Here is a 22,320-nt window from a genome sequence, read left to right on the forward strand (position 1 = left end):
CTGCAGTCCAGGAGGTCACCAAGAGTCAGACACAAATTAGCGACTGAACGACAACATAGACGAAAACACTGAGAAGTGACTTGCCCCAAATTCCACAGCTAGGAAAAGACTTTTTAGAAAGCCAGGTAGTCCGGTTCTGGAGTCCTTGCTCTCTTCACTTTCCTCTGTTGCAGGCTTTCCTCATAGGGTGGTGTCGAGGACTAGAAATAGCAAATATATGAACTCAGTGGATGATGAAGCAGGTGTGGTAGCTGCTGTCCTCACCGTGGTGCCTAGATACCTGTAGGGACCAAAACTCTCCACTGCCCTGCCTGCTTCCTGACCCTGGGAAGCATCTTCTCAAGCACCTTTGCTTTCCCCGGGGGCCTGCCGTGTGCTCTACATCTGTCTGTGCCAAAGGGTGACCCAAAGGGAGAGAAACTCAATCCAGCTACAGCTGGTGGGAGATTTCCCAGCAAACTCTGCTCCTAACCAGAGTACTGCCACCAGACTCACCTCCACACGGAACAGACAGGAAACCAAGGCTCAGTGAGGGAGCGGGGCTTCTCAGAAAGCAGCATGGAGTTGGAGCCAGGGCTGAGAAACGAGGCAGATCTCCTGACCACCCCACCCCCTTCCCCTGCCTCACCAGGGCTGTGACAACTCAGGGGCTCTGGCGGGGCAGCCAAGGACATGTGCTTGGATGCTCACACACTGTGGGGGGTGGCGGTCATCATGCACAGGGCCCAGGACTCCCCAGCCTACCCCCACGTGGACCCTTCAGAAGACCTGGGGCTCAGCCATCATCCCAAAACCTGAGTGAGGGCAGGTGGTGGGGGACTCTCTGGGGAACCTGTAGGTGGGGGCTGGAGCACCAGGGAAGGCCCTTGATTCTGTTCTATTGAAGAGCAGAGCCCTATTTTGTCGAGCTTCCATCAGGCAGGGGCTGCCCTCATCCAGCCAGTTCCTAGGGGTTGTGGGCGTGGAGGTTCAGGGGTCCTGGGTCAAGGGTCCTCCTGCACAAAGCACAGGGTAGGGGGCCGGGCCCTGTGTGGCAGCCAGCTACCTTGGACTTTGGTATAGGGTCAGTTCTACATTTGTGTTTCTCCAGAGTGGCTCCCAGACCTCTAGCCTCACAGGCACCTGGGTGCTGGGTGAAAGTTGAGCTCCATGGGCCCCGCCCCTCGTCAAATCCCAGTCTCTGGGGTAGAGCCAAGGAATTTGCATTTTAAGCCAGCTAAGCATCTGATGGGCTTGGGAGTTGGAGAACCTATTTGGGGCATTTGGGCACAAGCAGGGAACTCAGAACAGTCTTCCTGCCAAGAAGGTCAGAGTTACCATAACCTGGGTTCTGCTGCTGGTGCACTAGGCTTGTGGGAGGGATACTCAAAGTGGGGACGGGGAAAGACTTCTACTGAGGAAGGACAGTGGCTACCACCATCCTGGGCTGCCCTGGACCCAGCCCTACACTGAGCACCCCACCCAAACTCCCAGGGGACATGTGAGCTGGGGTTCAGGTTAGGAACTTCCAGACAAAGCTGATGGACGAATTGGCCCCCAGCACAAGCCCCATCCACAAGCCTGGCCTGTTCACCAGAGGCTTTCTCCATGCCAGAAACTAGTCTGAGTGCTTTGCCTAACAACCCCGTGAAGCAGGTGTCGTTACTTTCACCTTTTATAAATGAGTAAACTGAGGCCTGTTAGCCAAGTTGGTAACATGCAAGATTTATGGGAGCTAGGGACTTACTTCGCTGGTGGTGCAGTGGTTAGGACTCTGCACTTCCACTACAGGTGGTGTGGATTCGATTCCTGGTTGGGGAACTAAGCTCCCATATGCCACCTGGCATGGGTTGCCCAAAAATAAATAAAGACTTACAGGAGCCACCTGTGTCTCTATTATGCCATTTTGGGGGTGGGTGGTATGGGTAGAGGGTGCCAGAGATAAGATCTCAGCTTCAGCTACATGTCTATTTTTTATTCAATATATTAAATATATTAATCAGAAAAGTCACATACTATAAATCCAGGAAAATACACAAATATAAATGTCAGAATCTGTCATTTGTCTTCCTCCTAGAGTGAGTCTATGTACACGTGGAAGGAGGGCAGGAAGAGAGCAAGTAGGAGGCGGCTGCTGGGGGCCCATTCCTCCCTCCCAACCCCACTCCCACCTCAACCTCTTCCTTCCTGTATTTACAGCAGCATTCGGCTTATTTACAGCATGGCGGTGTGTGTGTGTTAAAAACGGTTTATCTTACAAAAACATGACGACTAGGGCTGGGCTGGGGGGGTAAGACAAATAGTAAGGGTCACCCCTGTGAATGCATCCCTCTCCCCCAGGCCATGAGCTCCCTGCTGACCTCCCACAGAACAGGGGGAGGGGCAGCCAGTCTGCAGCTCAGGCCCAGGCCGGGGTGATGCTCTGGGGGTCCGTGGGCCATAGGCTAAAGGCACGTGGGGTGGCATTATGAGCGTGCACACCAAGTGCACGCATGTTCCCGGGCCAGGGTCAGAAGGGCAGTGTGTCCATAAAGATCTTGTCGACGATGGGTGGAGGGGGCACCAAGTCCTCCAGCTTGAGGTAGAAGATGCGCTGCAAGCCCTGGGTGCACAGGGTCCGCAGCTCGGGCAGCTTGCCCAGCAGGCGCGACAGGCAGCTGGCCGGCTGGGGCTCACCCGCCTCGGCCGAGACGTGCTCCTTCAGGCAGCTGGCAATGCGGTTCTGCAGCTCCTCTACCCGGCGAGGCTCCTGCAGCCCATGTCGGTCTGCGGTGGAGGGGGGACAAGGTGTGGGATTAGACGCACTGCCCAGAACCAGACACCCCTCTCCCCTGCAGAGTTGGCTGCCCCCAGGTCTCTGGAGCTACTGCTACTGACCATCTCCCATGCCCCCCTGCACTCCACACAAGCACTGGAGCCCCACCAGAAGCCCAGCAAGGCAGCAATGCTCGTCATCCTCATCTTCCAAGGGACAAAGTGAGGCCCATAGAGGTCCCAAGACTTGCCTAAGGTCACAAAAAGGAAATAAAACCTTAAGCAGGTTTCTGACTAGCCCAGTATTGTTTTTTTGGTTTCTGGTTGTCCCCACCCCAGATGGTAAAGAATCTGCCTGCAATGCAGGAGACCGAAGTTTGATCCCTGTGTCAGGAAGATCCCCTGGAGAAGGGAATGGCTACCCATTCTAGAATTCTTGCCTGTAGAAGTCCATGGACAGAGGAGCTTGGCAGGCTACAGTCCATGGGGTTGCAAAGAGCTGGACATGACTGAGCAACTAACACCCCAGACTATTGTGAGAAACCTTGGCTTTGTGTAGCAGCATTACAGATGTCACCTCCAGAGAAAGCAGGCCTCAAAACCTAGTGCTCTCTCTGCAGCCAAAAGTACCTTGGATTCTGTCCTACAGTTTTTTTGGTACTACGTAGCCTTGTGAAACTTAAAAAATTAACTGAAAAGGGGCAGGGGAAGTCCCCTACCAGGGACTTAAGTGGTGCAGTGGTTAAGAATCCGCCTTGCAACACAGGGGACAGGGGTTTGCTCCCTGGTGGGGGAACCAAGATCCCACATGCCTCAACTATCAAGGCCCATGTGCTCTGTGGCTCACGTACCATAACTAGAGAGTCCTTGCGCCACGACAAAAGATCCCGTGTGCCACAACTAAGACCTTACGCAGTCAAATAAATGAGTAAATATTTTTTTAAAAGAGAGAGAGAGATGGGGCAGATTCTGGTGCTTTAACAAATAAAGACCTGAAAACCTCCACATTTAATGCCAAAAACTCGTATCTTGCACAATTACGTTTACATATTTACATGAAGTACACAACCAGCAAAGCTAATCAGTGCTATAAGCAGTCAAGGTGGCAGCTACCCTTCAGGCAACTAATGACTAAAAAGCGGGCACAAGGAAGGGTTCTGGGGTACTGGTCATGGCTATTTCTTTTTTAAAGTATAATTTTAGTTATTTATTTATATTTGGCTGTGCTGGGTCTCTGTTGCTCCGTGGGCTTTCTCCAGTTGCAACAAGCAGGGGCTATTCTCTAGTTACGGTGCACAGGTTTCTCATTGTAGGGCTTGTCGTATTGCGGAGTACAGGCTCTGGAGCAGGAGAGTTTCAACAGCTGCAGCTCATGGGCTTCAATAGTTGTGATTCCTGGGCTCTAAAGCACAGGCTCAGTAGTTAAGGCACACGCGCTTAGGTGCTCCACAGCATGAGGGACTCTCCCAGATCAGGGATTGAACCTGTGTCTCCTGCGTTGGCAGGCGGATTCTCTACCACTGAGGCACCAGGGAAGCCCTGTGTCTGTTTCTTGATCTATTTGTTGTTTATGTGCATACACTTTGTGAAAATTTCCATGCAACATGATTCAGTAAGATTAAAAAAAAAAAAACCCAAACTTTAGGCCACACATGACACCTACACAGTTAGGATCTTGAGTAGTCTGGGCTACGTCAGGGGCTGAGGGTTTGCCGTCAGCCACAGCTAGGCCTGAAACCCGGCCCTGCCAACCACCAACTGCATTGCCCTGAGCCACACCTGCCCTCTCTGCACCTCGTCACCCTCACCCCACAATGCAGGAGGCCCAGGAAACACCAGATGCTGGTACATCCAGAGCCAGGCCCTCAGGCCTTCCCCATCTCCCTGGGTCTGGGGACCGGCCTCCCACCTGTGATGAGGACAAGCGCGGAGAGGCAGGCGAAGGCAGGGATGTCGACCACCAAGCTGTGCAGGGAGCGAGAGAAGGCCAAGATGCTGTCGATCCAGTCCCCGAAGCCACGGGCACATTGCAGGCGGTGCAGCACCAGGCCTGAGCAGAAGATGAGCTTCCCCTCGGCTGGTTTAGACCTGGCAGGTGGGGTGCAGACAGCTGTTAGGGGGGCTGGAGGGCAGGGCGCCAGCTGAGGGCTGAGCACACAGTGGGACGCTCACCGGTAGGCCAGACGGAGGATAAAGAGCTCCAGAAAGGCGGACTCCAGCAGCAGGTCCTGGTCTCCGGGAGACAGTTCAGCAAAGCCGGGGATCTTCTCGGCCCACTTGCGAATCACCTCCAGGGAACCCGAGAGCAGGTCGTAGAACTGCTGCACGTCCCCAGCATCCTCTTTCCCGAAGTGGGGCAGCGCCAGCTCCTGGAACTGGCAGGTGGCCCAACGAGGTCAGACCCCAGAAAGAGCCCCACACCTAGGCGGCCGTGTACAACTGTGTCATACCCTGGGATGCCAGATCCCAAGGGTGAGAATGGAGCCGAGATCCCGCCCACGCTTGCTTGCCAACTCTCGCCTATTAACCCAGAGCCGAGGCTGCTGGAAGGAGCGCATTTTTTTTTTTTTTTTAATTGGCCACCGCCCAGAGGGGTACATTTTTCCATCTGGTCAGCCTAGAGGGGCCAACCCTCTTTTCGATCTGTGGAACTAGGGGCTGGCGGGTGGCTTTTCTCATGTGTAGGAAGTGCCAAATGTGGGCTGGGCAGGGCCTCACCTTGGAGTAGTCCAGTTTAGAAGTGCTGGGCCCCGAGTCCAGGTGCGCCCGGACCAGGGAGGTGAGTAGGTGGGCTGGGGAGGTTTCTGGGGGCTGCTTGGGCTTTGAAGGGAGCCGACCCCGCCGTCCTTTCAGGCTGTCTGTCCGGACAACTGCAGAGAAAAGGGCTGGAGTGAGGCAGGGAGAAAGGGGCCCAGGGAAAGGACTCCCAGCCCAAGCTGTGCACCCCGGTACTAAAAGCATGCCGAAGTATGAGGAGCTAGAGCCCCCGAGAACCCAGGGGACCCTACAGCGATCTCCACTCCCACAAGGCAGGCAGGTGGACTGGAGGCAGGGGAGGACAGAAGGCCCAGGCACGCCCTCCCTTGCGGCCCACCAGGACAGATGTCCGGGGGGGGCGGTCTGCGGGCCCCACCCCACTCCAGCCCATCTCTGTCCCTCGGGGCTTGTCCCAACCACCCACCTTCCTTCACCATGCCCACGGCCAGGCACTTCTGGAAGCGGCAGAACTGGCAGCGGTTTCGCCGCCTCTTGTCCACAGGGCAGTCCTTGTTAGCCAGGCAGATGTACTTGGCATTTTTCTGCACTGTGCGCTGGAGGGGGCCAACACGGAACAGGCTGTCAGAGTGTGGGGTGGGGGTGGGGGAGAGCCAGGGGAGGGGACTGTCCAGATCCTACTGCCATTGCAGACAAAAGCGCTCTCTGTTCACAACTATTTTTCTAACATTTGGGTGGCAGGGGAGGATAAGATGGATGGGTTGGGGGAGGAAGAAAAAAAGTCTTGGGGACACTGGGGGAGGGTTTGGCCTTACCCTCAGGACGCAGGATGAGGGGCGAAGGGCTCCCCAGCAGCCCAGACACTGACACTTCTTAACGTGCCTGTGTCCGCCTGCCCCTTCCCTGAGGCAGACACGAGAGGCTGAGGAGGGGCCAGGGCTGGGGCCGGGCAGGGAGGCAGGCACCCAGCGCTGGGACAAACACGCAGCCTGTTCCCAAGTCCACCCCCAGCCCTCCAGCACCAAGCCCTCTCCTCGCATCCTTTCATCTCATGCCAAGAACACGAGTGCCTGGGCCCCCCCTTCCCACCAGGACCTTGAGTAGGGGGAGGCCAGACAGAGGAAAACCAGAGGCTGGCCACAGAAACTCCCCCTCCAGGGTAACCCCACAGCCTCACCCTCTGCCCCACTGTCGCCCCTCCCTCCATCTCTCCACCACCCCAGGGTCAGCATGAAAGGTCCCAGGTCCCTGTTCCTAGGATGGCAGCCCACCGGGCCAAGCCTGCCCTCTTCCTAAAGAGCAGACTTGTTGGAAGGAGAGCCCAAGCGAAGCCACCACAAAGCCTGCTGGGGTGAGAGACCAGCCTGCCCCACTTCTCATAAAAAGCTACACCCAGGGCAGCCCAGTACCTTGAAGAAGCCTTTGCAGCCCTCACAGGTGCGGACCCCATAATGCTGGCAGGAAGCATTGTCCCCACACACAGCACAGCGGCCCTCGCTTCCACCCGGAGCCCCACTCCGGGCCTTGGCAGAGGTCACAGGCGCGTCCAGCCTCCCTGAGCCATCAAGGTGGGGAGAAGTGGGCACCAGGCCTGGGAACGCTGTTTGCATGGAATAGCTCTCTCCCTCCCCCAGCTGGTGGGCGGCCTGCGAGGGGAACAGCTTCAGGGGGCTTGGGGCCAGGCTGGGACTGGGGCCGGGGGGAGGGCTGAAGGAAAAGAAGGCCGGCGGCTGGGGGGGCCCAGAAGCCTTGGGCAGCTGCTCTGTCCATGCCCGCAGGCCTTCGTAAGTCTGGCTGGGCGAGAAGGGGCCAAAGGAGCCATCCCAGGGAGAGAGCTGAGGAGGCTGGAAGCTGGGCGTGGATGGTGACGGTGCAGAGCAGGGACTGCCATAGTAGTCAGAGCCGCTGGAGGACAGGGTCTCGTCCAGAGGGCCACTCAGCGTGCCAGGGTAGCAGCCGTACACCTGGAAGTCCTCGAACTTGAAGGAAGCAGAGGCTGGGGAGGTGGCTGACGATGAGGACGTGGAGGAGGCCGAGGAGGAGGCAGAGGAGCACGGCTGGGCTGTGCCTGACAGTTGGTAGAGGAAGGTGTCAAACTCCCCTGTGTAGCCGTCCATGAAGGTGCTGAAGCTGGGCAAGGCGGTAGGGACAGCGGGGGCTGCCTCGGGGCTGGCCAGGTCCATGGTGGGCTTGCTGAGCTCAGGGGTCAGGAGGTCGCCTGCCAGGTGGTCACGGGGTCCTGGGCTTGGTGCTGGTGTCCCATACTGGGCTTGGATACAGGGCATCTCTGGAGAGGGAAGAGACCAAAGTGGGGGGAGAGGGAAGTCAGTAAGAGAGGCCTGAAGCCTGACCTCTAAGTATAGGTCCTTGAGCGGCCAGGAGGCAGGACTCCCAGCCAGACATGGGACACTGAGGCGTTAAGGCCATGGCCCACCACAGAACCCAGGAATCCTTGGTACCTGGTCAGAGCACCACCTCAATGTCCATGTCACAAAGCCCCTAGGCAAGGTCCCAGCAAGGGTGGGCTCAAGTCGGAAGGCCAACCACACCCCGGGCAGCCTGGGAACCCTAGGGAGGGCATGTAGCCAGCATTTCTCTGCTGGAACAGGGGAAAGCTGTGTTCGTCCAGCCCCCTGCCTCTCCCTAACTGGGTAAGGCACGGGTGGGGGCTGGGAGAAGGGTGGGTGGGAGAGGCAGCCAGGCAAAGCCAGAGCCCAGTCCTGGGAGCAGATACGCCGTTCCTCCAACCTGGCACTTCTGGGAATATTCCCAGGCATGGCTCAGCCTCTGCAAAACCCCCTCCTGTCCTCCCCCAACAGTGCCTGAGCTGAAGAACAACATCCTGCAAATGGAAGAGGAGCTGAGAGTGAAGGCCCAGTTGCCTATGAAAGCAGCCAAGACAGCAATTAGCCTCTCCCTACCCCCATCCCCAACCCCACCCTCACCCTACATACTGAGCAAAGGCTGTAGATCCCACGCGCACCCCGGTCCTGCCATCTGGGGATGGGCACCCACTCTACATTGCCTGGGATGCTCTCAGAAGGAAAGAGCAAAGGAGCCCGACCTCCTTCCCCAGTACCCCAAGGGATCAGGTAACTGGGATCCAGACCTTTAAAAGGCCATATGCTGGAGGGCGGAGTGTGGCGGGGAGAGCAGCCCCTGGACTTCGAGTCCTGAAAAGGAACTTCTCTGCTTTCCCGCAGCATCTCCCCCTATTATTTTTACGAGAGCACTGAGTCCAGCAGACTGAGGTGGCTGTGTAGGGCAGAGGAGAAGTCTGCTGGGGGTGATGGAAGTCTGGGTCCCTCCACTAAGCAGTTCTGTGCCCTGAAGAACCCAGGAGCTCAGACAAAGGGGGCTTACACCCCCTCAAATCTGGAGGAATCTGAAGGAGCAGAGAGAATCATTCAGGGGGGATCTTTAAGTTCACAGACAAGTCAAAAGCTAACACAGAGAGGAGGTTCTCATCCTACCTCCTTGCCTTGTCTCCGTGACTCTAGCCTCATCAGTCAGGGAGGGAGGCTGGGGAAGAAAGCAAGCTGAAACAGGGCGTGCCATGACCAAGGGGGACAGCAGGAGGGGGCAAAAGCTGGCATTACCTCCTGGCCAAGAGCCTGGGGAGTTCTCCCGTAATAGGCTTTCTCCTGCCTCCTTGGGCCCTGGACAGGGCAGCTCCACCCCCGTCCTGACACTCCCACAACCAATCCAGACAACAGAGCCCCTAGAAACTTTGGCCCCACCAACCAGTGGCGCCCATCCATAGGCATAAAGTACCTGCAAGCGATAAGGCTGGCCCCGTCTGTCTGCGCTAAGACAGCCTGGCAGGGAAGGCTTTGGGGTGGAGTAAAAGAGGCAGCAGCTACGCAGGACTGGGCTGGGCATTCCAGCCTTATTCAAATCCCGTTTCTCCACTTGGAAGTCCCACATCCGGATCAACCCCCACCAAACTACCCCCACTCCTGCCTTCATGCAGGTACTTAATGACACAAGATATGGACCTCCATCCAGCCTCTGGGAGGGACACACGGAGAAGGAAGAGGCGGGGTTGAAGGAAGGAGCAAGGAGAATCCGGCTACAGGCAGGTCTTGGCAACAATGTGGTTTGCACCTGTTGTGCTAAACAAGCCTCAGGCTGCACCCTACCTGTCTGATCCGACAGAGACTGGGGAAGGGGATTCTCTAGGTGGTACCCCACCAGAAACTCCATCAGCAACTTCAATCAAGGATCCCCAAGGACGAAGCTTTCCACCTCTCTCTCTCTCTCTCACACACACACAGATTCAAGCTACATTAAAAAACAATCTTCCCTACGCTTCCAGAGACTGTGCTCTGCCCTAAGAAGCCTCTTTTATTCCAACACGCACCAGCACCCCCTCCACAGTTCAGTCACCAATGTTAAGCCATTTGCTCGGACAATCCAGACCTCTCCTAAGATAGTTCAGGCAGAAACTTCCAACTGGGGAACCCTAGAAACTAACCCACAGCATTAAGAATGAGTGTTAAGAAAACAACTAGGGGTATAGGAGTGAGCTGACAAGCTGAGGAGGAGACCCTTTTGGAAATCCAATCCTGGAAGGAGTCGGATCCCAGCAGCCCAAAACTCTGTGCACCTTTCCCCGCACTGCACTGAGACCCCCATCAGCAACTAACTCCTGGGAGCCCTGTGCCAACTAAGGGAGCCTGGGAGACTGAACTCTAGACAGCCTCCTACTGAACAAGTCCCCACTGCAGGCGCCAACTGAACTCTGTGGCTTCCACCTTGCACAGACCCCCGCCTCCCCAACACACACACACAACACCCAGCAGACTCCAGTCCCATCTGGGTCTTCATCCCGTTCCAACCCCTAACCCCCCAGCCAGAGTTGCAGCCTATACTCGCCCTCCTTCATGCTAACCCCAAAACATTCTTTCGGTCCTCGCAAACACTTATCTCCTTCATGCAACACCCCCCGCCCCTCCCTGCCACAAAACCAAAACGGAGAGCCCCGCTGAGATGCACGCTTTCCAGGGGGCACCTACCCGGCTGGCTTCTGCTCCCCCTGCCCGGGACCGGCGCCCCAAGTCGCAGCCTGGTCCCGCGTACGCTCCCGCTGTCTTGCACACTCCCCCAACTTTCGCAGCCTCCACCACTGGGACTCCCGGCCGCGCCGGACCCTGCTCTTAAGCGCTCCGTGACGCACGGGGAGGGGCGGAGGCGCCACTGACGCACGCGGCCCGGCGAGCTTTGGCCATACAAGGGCGCGGGGGGCGGCGCGGTTCCGGCGGGAGGCGGCCAGGGGGAGGCGCGGGGCCGGGGAGCCCGAGGGGGCGGGGCGAGAGGGGGGGCCTGGAATGTCTGCGCGCGTGACGCACGCGGGGTTCCATTGACGCAGGGAGCGCGGATTGTTTGATCTATAAATAGTCCCCTCGCGCCCGCCGCGCCAGCTAAAAATAGCAGCTCGCAGACTCGCAAGGCTCCGCTGGCCGGACCCAGGAACACAGGCCCCCGGGGCAGAAAACAGGCCCGAGGGCCAGAACCCGAGAAGAGGGCGCTCTAGCTCCGAGGCCGCGGGGCTTCCCCGGACGAGGATCTCCTCACCCTCCGGGTGCTCCTGGGAGCCACGACTGCGCCTGGCTCCGCCTCTGCACCTTCCCCAGCCTTCCCTGCTGGCTTGGGGTGCCACTGCCCGGCTGGGCGGCGCGGGCAGGCCTTGGGCTGGGCAACTCAGGGACGCGTCCCGGGGAACCAGCGGGGTCTCGAGTTGAGAGGTTGGCCAGGGACGTCAGACACCACAGTACCCACCACACAGACACACACTTACTCCCTACTTCCTCTCCCCAATTTCTTATGCAAAGTACCTTCTAGAGGGTAGGGATTCGCCAGGCCAGAGACAGGCCAATGCTGTGCTTCACAGCTGAACTAGATTTCTCACCACTATCCTCCCCGGTCCCTGACAGGGTGAGAGCACTCTAATTGGGAAATTACCGAATTTCAGAACCGGGTGGAGCCTGAGAAATCTTATCGAATTTGTGCCGACTCTTCCCCATTTTATAAATAAACGGGCTCAGAGAAATAATGACACTTGCTCAAGGTCACAGAGCAAGGTGGTGGCACACTGGGGTGGAACCTGACTACATCTCTAGGGGATCCCTTCACCCCCCCCCCCCCCCCGCCCTCCGCTGCCCACGATCCCTCCCTCCCACCTCACTTCCAGCACCTGCAGGCAGTTGTCTTTCACGTGCACGAGGGCACAGGCCAGGCTGCAGCCACCTGCAGCCTTTCCTAGATAGGGCTGTCACCCCTTGCCTCCCTAGGGTGCCCCAAGTCTGGAAAGCCAACACCTTTGATAAGACAGGAAGGAAAAAAGGCTAATATTTAAGAGAAGAGAGCCCCTCCCCTCCCCCTGTCCACACTGAGCCTGTGACCAAGGACGCCACTCTCGCTTCCCCTGGTCACCCAACAGCACTTCCCTCTACCCTGGAGGCACTTCCTGCTCCTCACTTCCATTCTCACCTCCCTCTCAGGTTTCCCACACTCTGCTCTCCAGCCCTCAGTTCTGCCCACTCAAAGGTCCCACCAGCACTTCCAACATCACCCATTCTCCACCATCTGCTGTCTCTGCACTCCTTGCCCACCACCAATCTCTGCTTTTGAAGCCTCACACGCTACTTTTCACTTTCTTCTGAAATCATACTTTGATACTGCAGCCATGGCCCGTGCCTCACTGGCACCCGAAGGCAGCAGAGCATCTGAGTGAAGCCAGTGACTTGCCCTTTTCCCTGCCCACACCCACTAAGAAACTGCCCGTTCACCAATTGTCTCCTCTTCACACCCTACAGTCCACGACGGACGGAGCAGGCTCCGTGTAGTAACATCAGTATCTTTCAGTCAGAACCTAGCATAGCGCCCCCATCGCAGCATACGCTCTCAACACAGACCAGTGTTTGGAGAGCTCTGGCCTTTGTTAAACCGTCTTCCAAAGACCCTTCAAGGCCACCTTCATGAAGGTGAAGTGTGGATAGGATGATCTTTAACCAAAGTTTTGTTTTTCTTTGTCTTAGGCTTTTGCATTGAGATATTACTTGGGAAAAACACAAATTCCACAGCTTAAACCTGCTTTGAAACCACTAATATAATTCATGTCTTCCCATTTTGCAGATTAGGACCCAAGGGCACCCAGAAGAGCTGCACCTTGCTCAGAAGCACAGGCAAGTCTGGGCTGGTAAAACTAATCCAGTCACGTCACAGGCTGGTTTCCCCACCTAGCCCCCCTCCCCACCCACCCCAGCAGAGCCTTCCTCAGAAAAGAAAACAATTCTAGTATGGTAGCAAAAGTTGATTATTCAGGTCAATGTTCTTCCCTCCAAACCTCACCACCAAAACACAAAACAAAAACAGGTGTATTAGCTGCAGCCTTAACGGCTCTTTGAAAGCTGAATCAGCAGCCTTGAGCCCTAGCACCTCCTATATACCCCACCACTTTCCATTTGTAAAAAGCAACACAGACATTCCCTACTTTGTCTACCCAGAAGCCTCATGGAACTCAAGTGTGGTAAGGAGCAGTCCAGGTTCCCAGCCTACATCTCCACATCTAAGCATCTAGCCTCCAGAGCTGTGCTGGCAGCCCAGGGCCCACCTGGGCGGGAGATGGCAGGTTTGGAGGCAGTAGTCTTGCTGTCCCAAAGGCAGAGGGTGGGAGAGGCAAGAGCAGCTGCCACCTGGCCATACTTGTGGAGGTGGGGGATGCTAGGGTCTCAGAACACATTACGCTCTGAAAATAAGTAAGGAGAAAAGGGCAGAGTCCTATGGGAACATAGCCAGGAGCACCTAGCCTAAGACAGAAGGGAGAGGGACTGGGGGTCCTTAAGCTTCATCCCTGCCAGCCAGATGCCCTCCAGGGAGGGCGGCCTTGGGCTCCAAATCCAGAGAATCTTAGTAGAATCCAACTAAGGTGGAACTCTTGAAAACGCATAACAGATGCAAACTTTGGGAGGCCTAGAGCATAAACTGGTCCAAGGGCAGATGGAGACTCCAAGGGACCTCACTAAGTCCAACCCTTAAGATAAGCAAGGTCAGAGTGAACAGCTCATTGTAGGGGAGATAAGGGGTGGAAAGTGACAGGTAATAACCATGGGAGGAGAGGTATCCAAAACTTTTGAGGTGAGGACCAGAATGTAAGGCAGGGCCAGGATAACTTGGGAAGGGCAGGGGAAGATGTCATGCTGGAGACAAGAGAGAGCTGCCCAAGGTCAGGCTCCCACAGCACGGCACAAGTGCTGTGCCAGCAGCACCGGGCTCCCCACTGTCCCAGTACAAAGAACTTGGGCTTCAACCTTCCCACCACCCACTGGGCACATTGTTCCTCTTCCTTCTACTCTAATCCCACTCACCTTCTAAGACTTCAGCTCATGCCACCCTCCTGGACCAGCCTGACTTGTAATAATAAGTACCTTCTCACCAGAAGATTTGGGGGTGTGAGGAGTAGGGAATACCAGTGAAGGATCAGACCTCGGCTTAGGACACTGCATGGATTCTTCCATTTCACCCTCTCCCTAATCTTCTAGGAATTACCACCTGCATTTTATAAATGAGGAGATGGAGGCTTAGGGGCCAGGAATCAGAACCCCCCACCCCCACCCCTGCTAACTCCCAGCTCTATGCTGGACCCACTGCCCTCAACTCTGAACTCCAGAGCTCTGGCTTCTGACCCCGTGAGCTATGAGTCTCATAAGTATAACCACAGAGCCAAGTACACACATGTCCTGCAAACTGAAAACAGCAGTGCCTACGAGGAGGTCTCTGCGGGAACTGGAAGCATCCCAGTTCCTAGTCTGAATGATGGTCACCTGGGTGACCTATGAAAAAGTCATCAAACTATACACTCTCAAGATTTCACATCTATGGTTTGTATGCTTTTTTGAATGTATGTTATACTCTCAGAAATAAAATGTTTATTTACAAAATGTGCTCAGTCGTGTCTGACTCTTTGTGACCCCATGGACTGTAGCCTGCCAAGCTCCTCTGTCCATAGAATTCTCCAGGCAAGAATACTGGAGTGGGTTGCCATGCCCTCCTCCACGGGATCTTCCCAACCTAGGGATGGAACCCAGGTCTCCTATGTTGCAGGCATATTCTTTACCGTCTGATCCACCAGGGAAGCCCAAATAATCATGTCTAAATGGGAGAGAGACATCAATTCAAATGGATGCAGATGCCGCTGGCATTTACTGAAATCAGAAACGGAGGTTGTTTCTCACGTATTTGTTCTATCAACACAGATTCAGCATAGCTACGGTTAGGAGAGCCCGCAGTATCTACACGAGAAAGGTCTCCTCTCCCAGTGTTTTCTGAATCGCTCAGCTAGGCCCTGGTCCCTGCCTGTCAAATCCTTTGCGGCCCACAGACTTATGTCCTCAGACCATCCCTCCCAGCAACCAATGTGTGAACGTGAAAGCAAGGCCCTGTCTCCCCTACCTTGGCAGGAGGCATCCTCAAACAGTACGTAGCCCAGGGCAGCCCCCAAATGGGCAGCCAGAGTGCACCATCATCCCCCAGGCAAGACGGTGGGTGAATAGGAGATGGAGGAAGTGGAACTGCACTGCCCCTTTCCCACACTGCCCCCACCCCCACCCCACAGTCAGGCTGGCCCCCGCCCCTGCTGAGCAAAGGGCAGGAACTTGCCCTACTTTCACCAAGACCATCCCCACCCATGGGCCTCCACACCCTTCCCGGGGGGTGGGCAGAGGGACTGAGCTCTGCCTCCTCCCCTACCGCCCCCCGGAGCTTCCCCTCCTGAGCCCCAGGACCCACCACCAGGCCTGACCGGCCACTTCCTCTTCCTGCCCCGGCATCGCATTGAGCAGGGGGATTTGCGCTGTGGGCAGGGAAGCGCTGCCTACTGCCCCAAGGGGCTGCCACATAAGGCTTTGGGAACTGGGGATGTGGGGTCAGGCCCAGGCCTGATCTCCTGGCCCTGGCCCAGGCCCTGCCATGACCAGGCGTGTTGTTCCCTCTGGGAAAACTGGCTCCCAAGGACACACAGGTCAGCCACTGCTATCCACGTCTCGCCCAGCCCCCAACAGGGCAAAAGATACAGGAACTCTCAGATGCATCTTTGACCAGGAGCCAGCAAGCCTGGTGTGTGACCCGGGCCAGTCCCTTGCCCTCTCCCAGAGCGTTTCCTCATCTGCCCAATGCTGACAACATCACAAGTCCCTGTGCTGTGAGAATTCCCTGACAGAAGGCAGAGGCTCCACAGTGAAACGGGAGCATTGTCTGGGGACCTGGGCTCTAGAGCAGGATCCTGTGGCAAGCACAGAAAGGAGACACCAGGGCCGTCAGCTCGACTAGGGGGCCCCACACCCTCCTCCTCCAAGAATCGGGAGACAAATAGTACCCCTGCCCCGCCTCTCCCCTCCAGGGCTGAGTAAAAGGAAATGAGAGTGTGTCCAGAGATGGGGCTCCACCCAGCACCAGGAAAATTCCAGACTGCACGCAGCAAGTACTCAATTGATACTCTGAAGATGGCTGGTTGATTAAGGAGATCAGACCTCTCGCCACAGAGGTCATTTTCAGTCGAGTAATTTCTCCACCCCCAGCCCCGTCTCGGGCCAGAAGGAATCAACATACAGCATTAAAGAACAAGACCAGCCTTCAGGAAGAACATCCAGACAGAACTGAAAAGCACAGACAAGATCACGGAGTTCCTGGGGAAAAGCTGGCCCACGCCTCATTTGCACCCTCCGCAGCTCTCCTTCCGTCCCCCCAGGTTGCTCAGATCCTGGCCAGCTCCTCTCTCCCCCACCCTTGGAGGGTCTCCCACCATCTTGCGGAACATCAACAACCCACCAAGTTCTCCTGCCTCTGCCCAAGGTCTCCACCCAGCCTCCTTGGGCAAAATTTCAAATTCCAAAATAAAAACCCTCTGATAACGAGTCCCAGCCGGAAAGACTGATGCATTTTCCTATTGTTAAAGTATTTTTAGTCACAGCCTCTGGATTCGTTTAGAGACTCACGTTCAGAAAGGGAAAAAAAAATTTTTTTTTTTTTCGAGAACCAAGGAGGAGAACACGGAGCCTCCCACGTAAGAAGCTCCGCTTGTTCCACGCCGGCCCAGGCTCCTGGCCTGGCTCCCGGGGAGCGTGTTTGTGGCAAGCTGGTTGGCGGCTCCTCCAAGCCTCGCTCCGGCCCTGCTTCTCAGGCACCCAAGCAGCCGGGAAGCCAGGCTAGGAGGGCAGGGCAAGGGCCGAGGGCTCAGAGACATCAGTCTATGGGTTCAGATCCCAAGTCCCAACCAGCGAGGGGCCCGGGGGCCTTACCCAGGGGCCAGTGCTGAGGGACCTGCCTGATAACCAGCTCTCCTCAGCGTCCCTCCCCAGCCTGAGCAGACCAGTGCCTTATCCAGGCCGGGCCAACAGGAGAGGAGGATTGAAGAGCCTGTTGCAGATCTCTGAGGAAGGAGACTTCCACGTCTCCTGGTTCTCAACCACAATGTGGTCCAAGTCCCACCATCCCAGGGCTGTCAAGCTTTCACTCTCATTCCTTGAGAGGATTGACCACCCTTGTTTCCCCCTCCATCCCTCCTCTTGAGGCCGAAGAAACCACAACTCAGACAGTCATGACGAAAAGAGATCCAAATGGCCCAGCCCCAGTGCCTTGGTTTCGCCATTCCTAAGACTCACCAGCTTCCTCCACACGACCTGCTTTGATTCTCAGAGGTCCTGGACAGCTGCACCAAGGGAGACTCCCAGGGCTGGTCGGGGCCTCTTCCTGGTGGCCTTGAGGAGCCCTGCGGGAAGAGACGTGACCGCCCAGTCAGCCTGTCCTGCCGGCCGCGGCTGTGCACCAGCTGAGTGGGCTCAGGACGCGAAGCGGCCTCCACAGCAGCGTGTCCTCCTCTGTTTATATAGCTGAAACCAGAGCCGGCCTCTGGGGACGGGGGAGCTGCCTTGGAGCCCTCTTGGCTGAGGCCTGACTTTGGCCTGGGTCAGCGAGAGCCCAAAATAGTCAGCTGACGGGAGCCCCGGCGTGAGCATGACCCTGGGCCCATGCCCGGGCCTGGCAGACAGGTGCCCACGTCACAAGACCAGCAGCTCTAGCGCTCATGGGGCCCCCTTGGCAGCCCCTCAGGGTGCCCCTGGCGGCATATCTGGCATGGGAATTCCACCCAATCACCTCCCTCATCCAGACAACAGACTGAATGCGAGGAATTCTGCCCACAGGAGCCACTGTGTACCCAGAGGGAAGGCCCGGCACTCAGGAGGCCGAGTCAGAGCTGAGAGCGGAGGTAGGGGCTGAGCAGAGGGAAAGTCACCCAGCCCGCTGCTGTCATCTTCACTCACGTGCTTCCTGCATCCAGACCTCCGGCTGACCAGGAACACCTGCCTCATCCACTTACAGTAACTCCTCTCCCCGCCCCGGTCCGCCCAAGTTGATGGCCCAGCGCCTGCTGCTATCAGGAGGCCAGGTGCATGCCCAGCCCAGCCCCCAGCACAGGAGGCCCTGCTTCCCAGGGCTGTCCCTCCTTCTCTGCAGGATTGGGGGGCTAGACACCCTGTCCTCTGCACCCCAGCCACCTTTCTGGACTCTCTGGCCCCTGAACACCAACGCCACATGAGGCAACAGTGTTTGGGGTTCCGGCGGGGATACTGAGCCAGCTCCCACTTCACCTGGTGGGGGGGTCTCTCAGAGATGGCTGAGAGGGGGCTGCTGCTTAGAGATGGCCCTCAGTTCTGGGGAAGGAAAAAGAATCACAGGGTCCCTGTCCAGGACACCAAGCTGAACTCCAGCTCTCTTGGGTAAAGATGTAATCAGGACTCTGGTACCCTTAGCCTCACCCCATCAACTTCCTGGAACCAGGCACATGCTGCCCTGGCAGCCATCACTCCCCACAACCCCATGACACCCAGGCCCAGAGGCCCCCCAAGCCTGTCCTGCTAAGAAAGTCAGGCTTCCCCCTTCCCCACCCCCGTACCACCCCCACTACCAAAGAAATCAGATCTCCCCGTGCCTAGCAGCGCCGCCTGCTACTTCTGCAGGGCTTCCCCCTCCATCCCCCAAACCACATCCGCTTCAAGCAGCTCCCACACCCACCTTGGCCCCCAACCACCTACTCAGGAGGCCCCAGGGGCATACAAAGGGCAACAGCAGGGCACTTACCAGTCTGGGTGGACCGACAGACTTTAGACAACAGTTGACCATCCCTAGGACCTTCGGGGCCTGGCAGAAGGAACCAACACCGGGGAGGAGCTGGGGCTGGCCTCTGTCCATGGTGGAGGCCTACAGAGGGAGTTGTGTGAGAGAGGAGAAATCAGCCGGCACGGCCATTCCCTGGAGACAGTACAGCCAGAAACAGACATGGGAACAGAGGCAGGACCCAGGCCATGACGGGGGACAGGCCAGCCCAAGGTGCCCCCTGAGCTGGGCATCAGAGGTTGGGGCCCACACCCCAAGCGAACAGCACTTGGGAACGTGGAGTGTGGCCAGGAGCTGCAACAGTGTCTGGAGCATCTCCAGGCCCTGGAGACACAGCCCCTCAACCTTATACCCTACTCCTGGGTGCAGTGACAGGTGGTACCTCAACCCAGCTTTCAGCTCCTTGATGTACACAAAAGGACAGCTGGAGGTAGAGAAAAGGGAGCCACCACGAGGACAGAGCAGAACACCCCTCTCTCCTTATTGGGCTCCAACTTGGTCCCCAAAGCCTCACAGGCCCCCACAAGGCAAGAGGTCCATGCTTCTAGCTCTAGGAGGCCCAGCCTTCTCATCTGAGCAATGGGGACTCTCAGGAAATCTTCTGTGAGGGGATTCTAGTCACAAAATAGGAAGATCCAGCTTGGGGAAGAGTGGTGAAGAGCACGGATGCCAGATCTCTGTTGCCTGGGTTCAAATCCTGGCTCCTTCACTTGTAAACTTGGGTGAGTTACATAACTTCTCTGCTCCTCATCTGTGAAAATGACTATCTGTAATTGATGTTTCTAAAATTAACAACCATAAGGTAATCAGCAGGTTTACAATGATTTCGCATGCAAAGGACTTAGTGCTGGACACACATAGGTGCTACTGTTATTAGGAGGAACTGAATGAAAACACATAAAAGCCAACTCCAGACCCTGGTCCCTATTCCAAGCCCCTTGTGTGCACCTGGGCTCTACTTCCAACACCGCATGTGAGTGCCATCCCTCCAAATTCTTCAAGTTCTTCCCTGATCCTGCTGGTGCCAGAGCCTTCAGCCAGGGCAACCCAGACCCCACTTCTCACCTACCCTTTTCCTCCCTTTACCCAGCCCTCTCCTTTCCTGACTGGGCCCCAAGGTGAGGGCAGGACCAGTCAAGGTGGGATCTTCCCTAGTTATCAGGTTGCCCTTCAGGCTGAGATGAGGTCTAGGAAAAGAGAAGTAGATGCTCCCAGGGTAGGTGGTAGAGGGAATGAGGAGGAAGTCCCAGAGGGTAAGTGACGGGCCCCTTCACTCTTCTAACTTCTGTCCCAGGGTCCACAGGCTAAGGGGCATTCCTCTGGCCCAAAGCACCCAGACTCTCCTCTTACAGAGCTACCAGCACTTCCAATGACCCTAGGCATACAATGGGGAGCAGGGCATGAAGAAGGGGAAGGCAGTTTGAATGAGTCAGAGGGCTTCCAACCCCAAACAGAAGGCAAAGTTCAGTTCAGTTCAGTCACTCAGCTGTGTCCGACTCTTTGCAACCCCATGAACTGCACCACGCCAGGCCTCCCAGTCCATCGCCAACTCCTGCAGTTTACTCAAACTCATGTCTGTTGAGTCAGTGATGGCATCCAACCATCTCATCCTCTGTTGTCCCCTTCTCCTCCTGCCTTCAATCTTGCCCAGCATCAGGGTCTTTTCCAATGAGTCAGTTCCTTGCATCAGGTGGCCAAAGTATTGGAGTTTCAGCTTCAACATCAGTCCTTCCAATGAATATTCAGGACTGATTTCCTTTAGGATGGACTGGTTGGATATCCTTGCAGTCCAAGGGACTCTCAAGAGTCTTCTCCAACACCACAGTTCAAAAGCATCAATTCTTCAGTGCTCGGCTTTCTTTATAGTCCAACTCTCATATCCATACATGACTACTGGAAAAACCATAGCCTTGACTAGAGGGACCTTTGTTGGCAAAGTAATGTCTCTGCTTTTTAATATGCTATCTAGGTTGGTCATAATTCTTCTTCCAGGGAATAAGCGTCTTTTAATTTCATGGCTGCAATCACCACCTTCAGTGATTTTGGAGCCCAAAAAATAGTCTGTCACTATTTCTACTGTTTCCCCATCTATTTGCCATGAAGTGATGGGACCAGATGCCATGATCTTAGTCTTCTGAATGTTAAGCTTTAAGCCAACTTTTTCACTCTCCACTTTCACTTTCATCAAGAGGCTCTTTAGTTCCTCTTCACTTTCTGCCATAAGGGTGGTGCATCTGCATATCTGAGGTTATTGATATTTCTCCTGGCAATCTTGATTCCAGCTTGTGCTTCATCCAGCCCAGCGTTTCTCACGATGTACTCTGTCTGCATATAAGTTAAATAAGCAGGGTGACAATATACAACCCTGACGTACTCCTTTTCCTATTTGGAACCAATCTGTTGTTTCATGTCCAGTTCTAACTGTTGCTTCCTGACCTGCATACAGATTTCTCAAGAGGCAGGTCAAGTGGTCTGATATTCCCATCTCTTTCAGAATTTTCCACAGTTTATTGTGATCCACACAGTCAAAGGCTTTGGCATAGTCAATAAAGCAGAAATAAATGTTTTTCTGAAACTTTCTTGCTTTTTAGATGATCCAACAGATGTTGGCAATTTGATCTCTGGTTCCTCCACCTTTTCTAAAACCAGCTTGAACATCTGGAAGTTCATGGTTCGTGTACTATTGAAGCCTGGCTTGAAGAATTTTGAGCATTTCTTTGCTAGAGTGTGAGATGAGTGCAATTGTGTGGTAGTGTGAACATTCTTTGGCATTGCCTTTCTTTGGGATTGGGATGAAAACTGACCTTTTCCAGTCTTGTGGCCACTGCGGAGTTTTCCAAATTTGCTGGCATATTGAGTACAACACTTTCACAGCATCATCTTTTAGGATTTGAAATAACTCAACTGGAATTCCATCACCTCCACTAGCTTTGTTCGTAGTGATGCTTCCTAAGACCCACTTGACTTCGCATTCCAGGATGTCTGGCTCTAGGTGAGTGATCACACCATTGTGATTATCTGGGTCATGAAGATTTTTTTGTATAGTTCTTCTGTGTATTCTTGCCACCTCTTCTTAATATCTTCTGCTTCTGTTAGGTCCATACCATATCTGTCCTTTATTGAGCCCATCTTTGCATGAAATGTTCCCTTGGTATCTCTAATTTTCTTGAAGAGATCTCTAGTCTTTCCCGTTCTATTGTTTTCCTCTATTTCTTTGCACTGATCACTGAGGAAGGCTTTCTTATCTCTCCTTGGAATTCTGCATTCAAATGGGTATATCTTTCCTTTTCTCCTTTGCTTTTAGCTTCTCTTCTTTTCACAGCTATTTGTAAGGCCTCCTCAGACAGCCATTTTGCTTTTTTGCATTTCTTTTTCTTGGGGATGGTCTTGATCCCTGTCTCCTGTACAATGTCACGAACCTCCGTCCATAGTTCATCAGGCACTCTGTCTATCAGATCTAATCCCTTGAGTCTATTTCTCACTTCCACTGTATAATCATAAGGGCAAAAGCAAAAGAGAAGGCAAAAGCAGGCTGCAAACCTGGCCCAGCCAGGTGTAGGAAGCCTACACCTGCCTCCCAGAGTGACACTGTCATCTTCCCACGCACCAGAAACAGTCTGCGGTCAGGCCCTAGCCCCCTGGCTCCCACCAACTTTCCCTTTTCTCCCTTCCAGCCCACTGCTGAGGAGTAAAGGAGGC

General features: G+C 55.3%; 1 protein-coding gene and 1 long non-coding RNA gene across 6 annotated transcripts; one reads left to right on the top strand and one right to left on the bottom strand.

Annotated features, from left to right (window-relative positions):
* Positions 1-1,933: 1,933 nt before the first annotated feature.
* On the bottom strand, positions 1,934-18,693 carry NR4A1 (nuclear receptor subfamily 4 group A member 1). 5 transcript variants are annotated; one of them, XM_005206220.5, is made up of 8 exons: positions 18,586-18,693; positions 17,109-17,215; positions 6,858-7,735; positions 5,915-6,044; positions 5,452-5,603; positions 4,906-5,108; positions 4,643-4,821; positions 1,934-2,745 (listed from the first exon to the last, which is right to left on the bottom strand). In XM_005206220.5, the coding sequence occupies exons 3-8, from the start codon at positions 7,731-7,733 to the stop codon at positions 2,489-2,491; spliced, it is 1,797 nt and encodes a 598-aa protein (XP_005206277.1). In that variant the 5' UTR covers positions 7,734-7,735; positions 17,109-17,215; positions 18,586-18,693; the 3' UTR covers positions 1,934-2,488. The 5 variants fall into 5 exon arrangements, with proteins under 5 accessions (XP_005206277.1, XP_010803210.1, XP_005206278.1 ...); XM_010804908.4 differs by lacking the exons at positions 17,109-17,215; positions 18,586-18,693 and adding exons at positions 8,922-8,970; positions 10,467-10,586; NM_001075911.1 differs by lacking the exon at positions 18,586-18,693 and adding an exon at positions 17,769-17,875 and having other exon boundaries at positions 1,941-2,745.
* LOC132345260 (uncharacterized) lies at positions 7,685-9,767 on the top strand. The gene is made up of 2 exons (XR_009494488.1): positions 7,685-8,099; positions 8,268-9,767. It is a non-coding gene; the product is annotated as an uncharacterized lncRNA (long non-coding RNA).
* Positions 18,694-22,320: the final 3,627 nt, after the last annotated feature.

Source organism: Bos taurus, chromosome 5 (genome assembly GCF_002263795.3).
Source record: "Bos taurus isolate L1 Dominette 01449 registration number 42190680 breed Hereford chromosome 5, ARS-UCD2.0, whole genome shotgun sequence".
In the NCBI taxonomy this organism is placed as follows: domain Eukaryota; kingdom Metazoa; phylum Chordata; class Mammalia; order Artiodactyla; family Bovidae; genus Bos; species Bos taurus.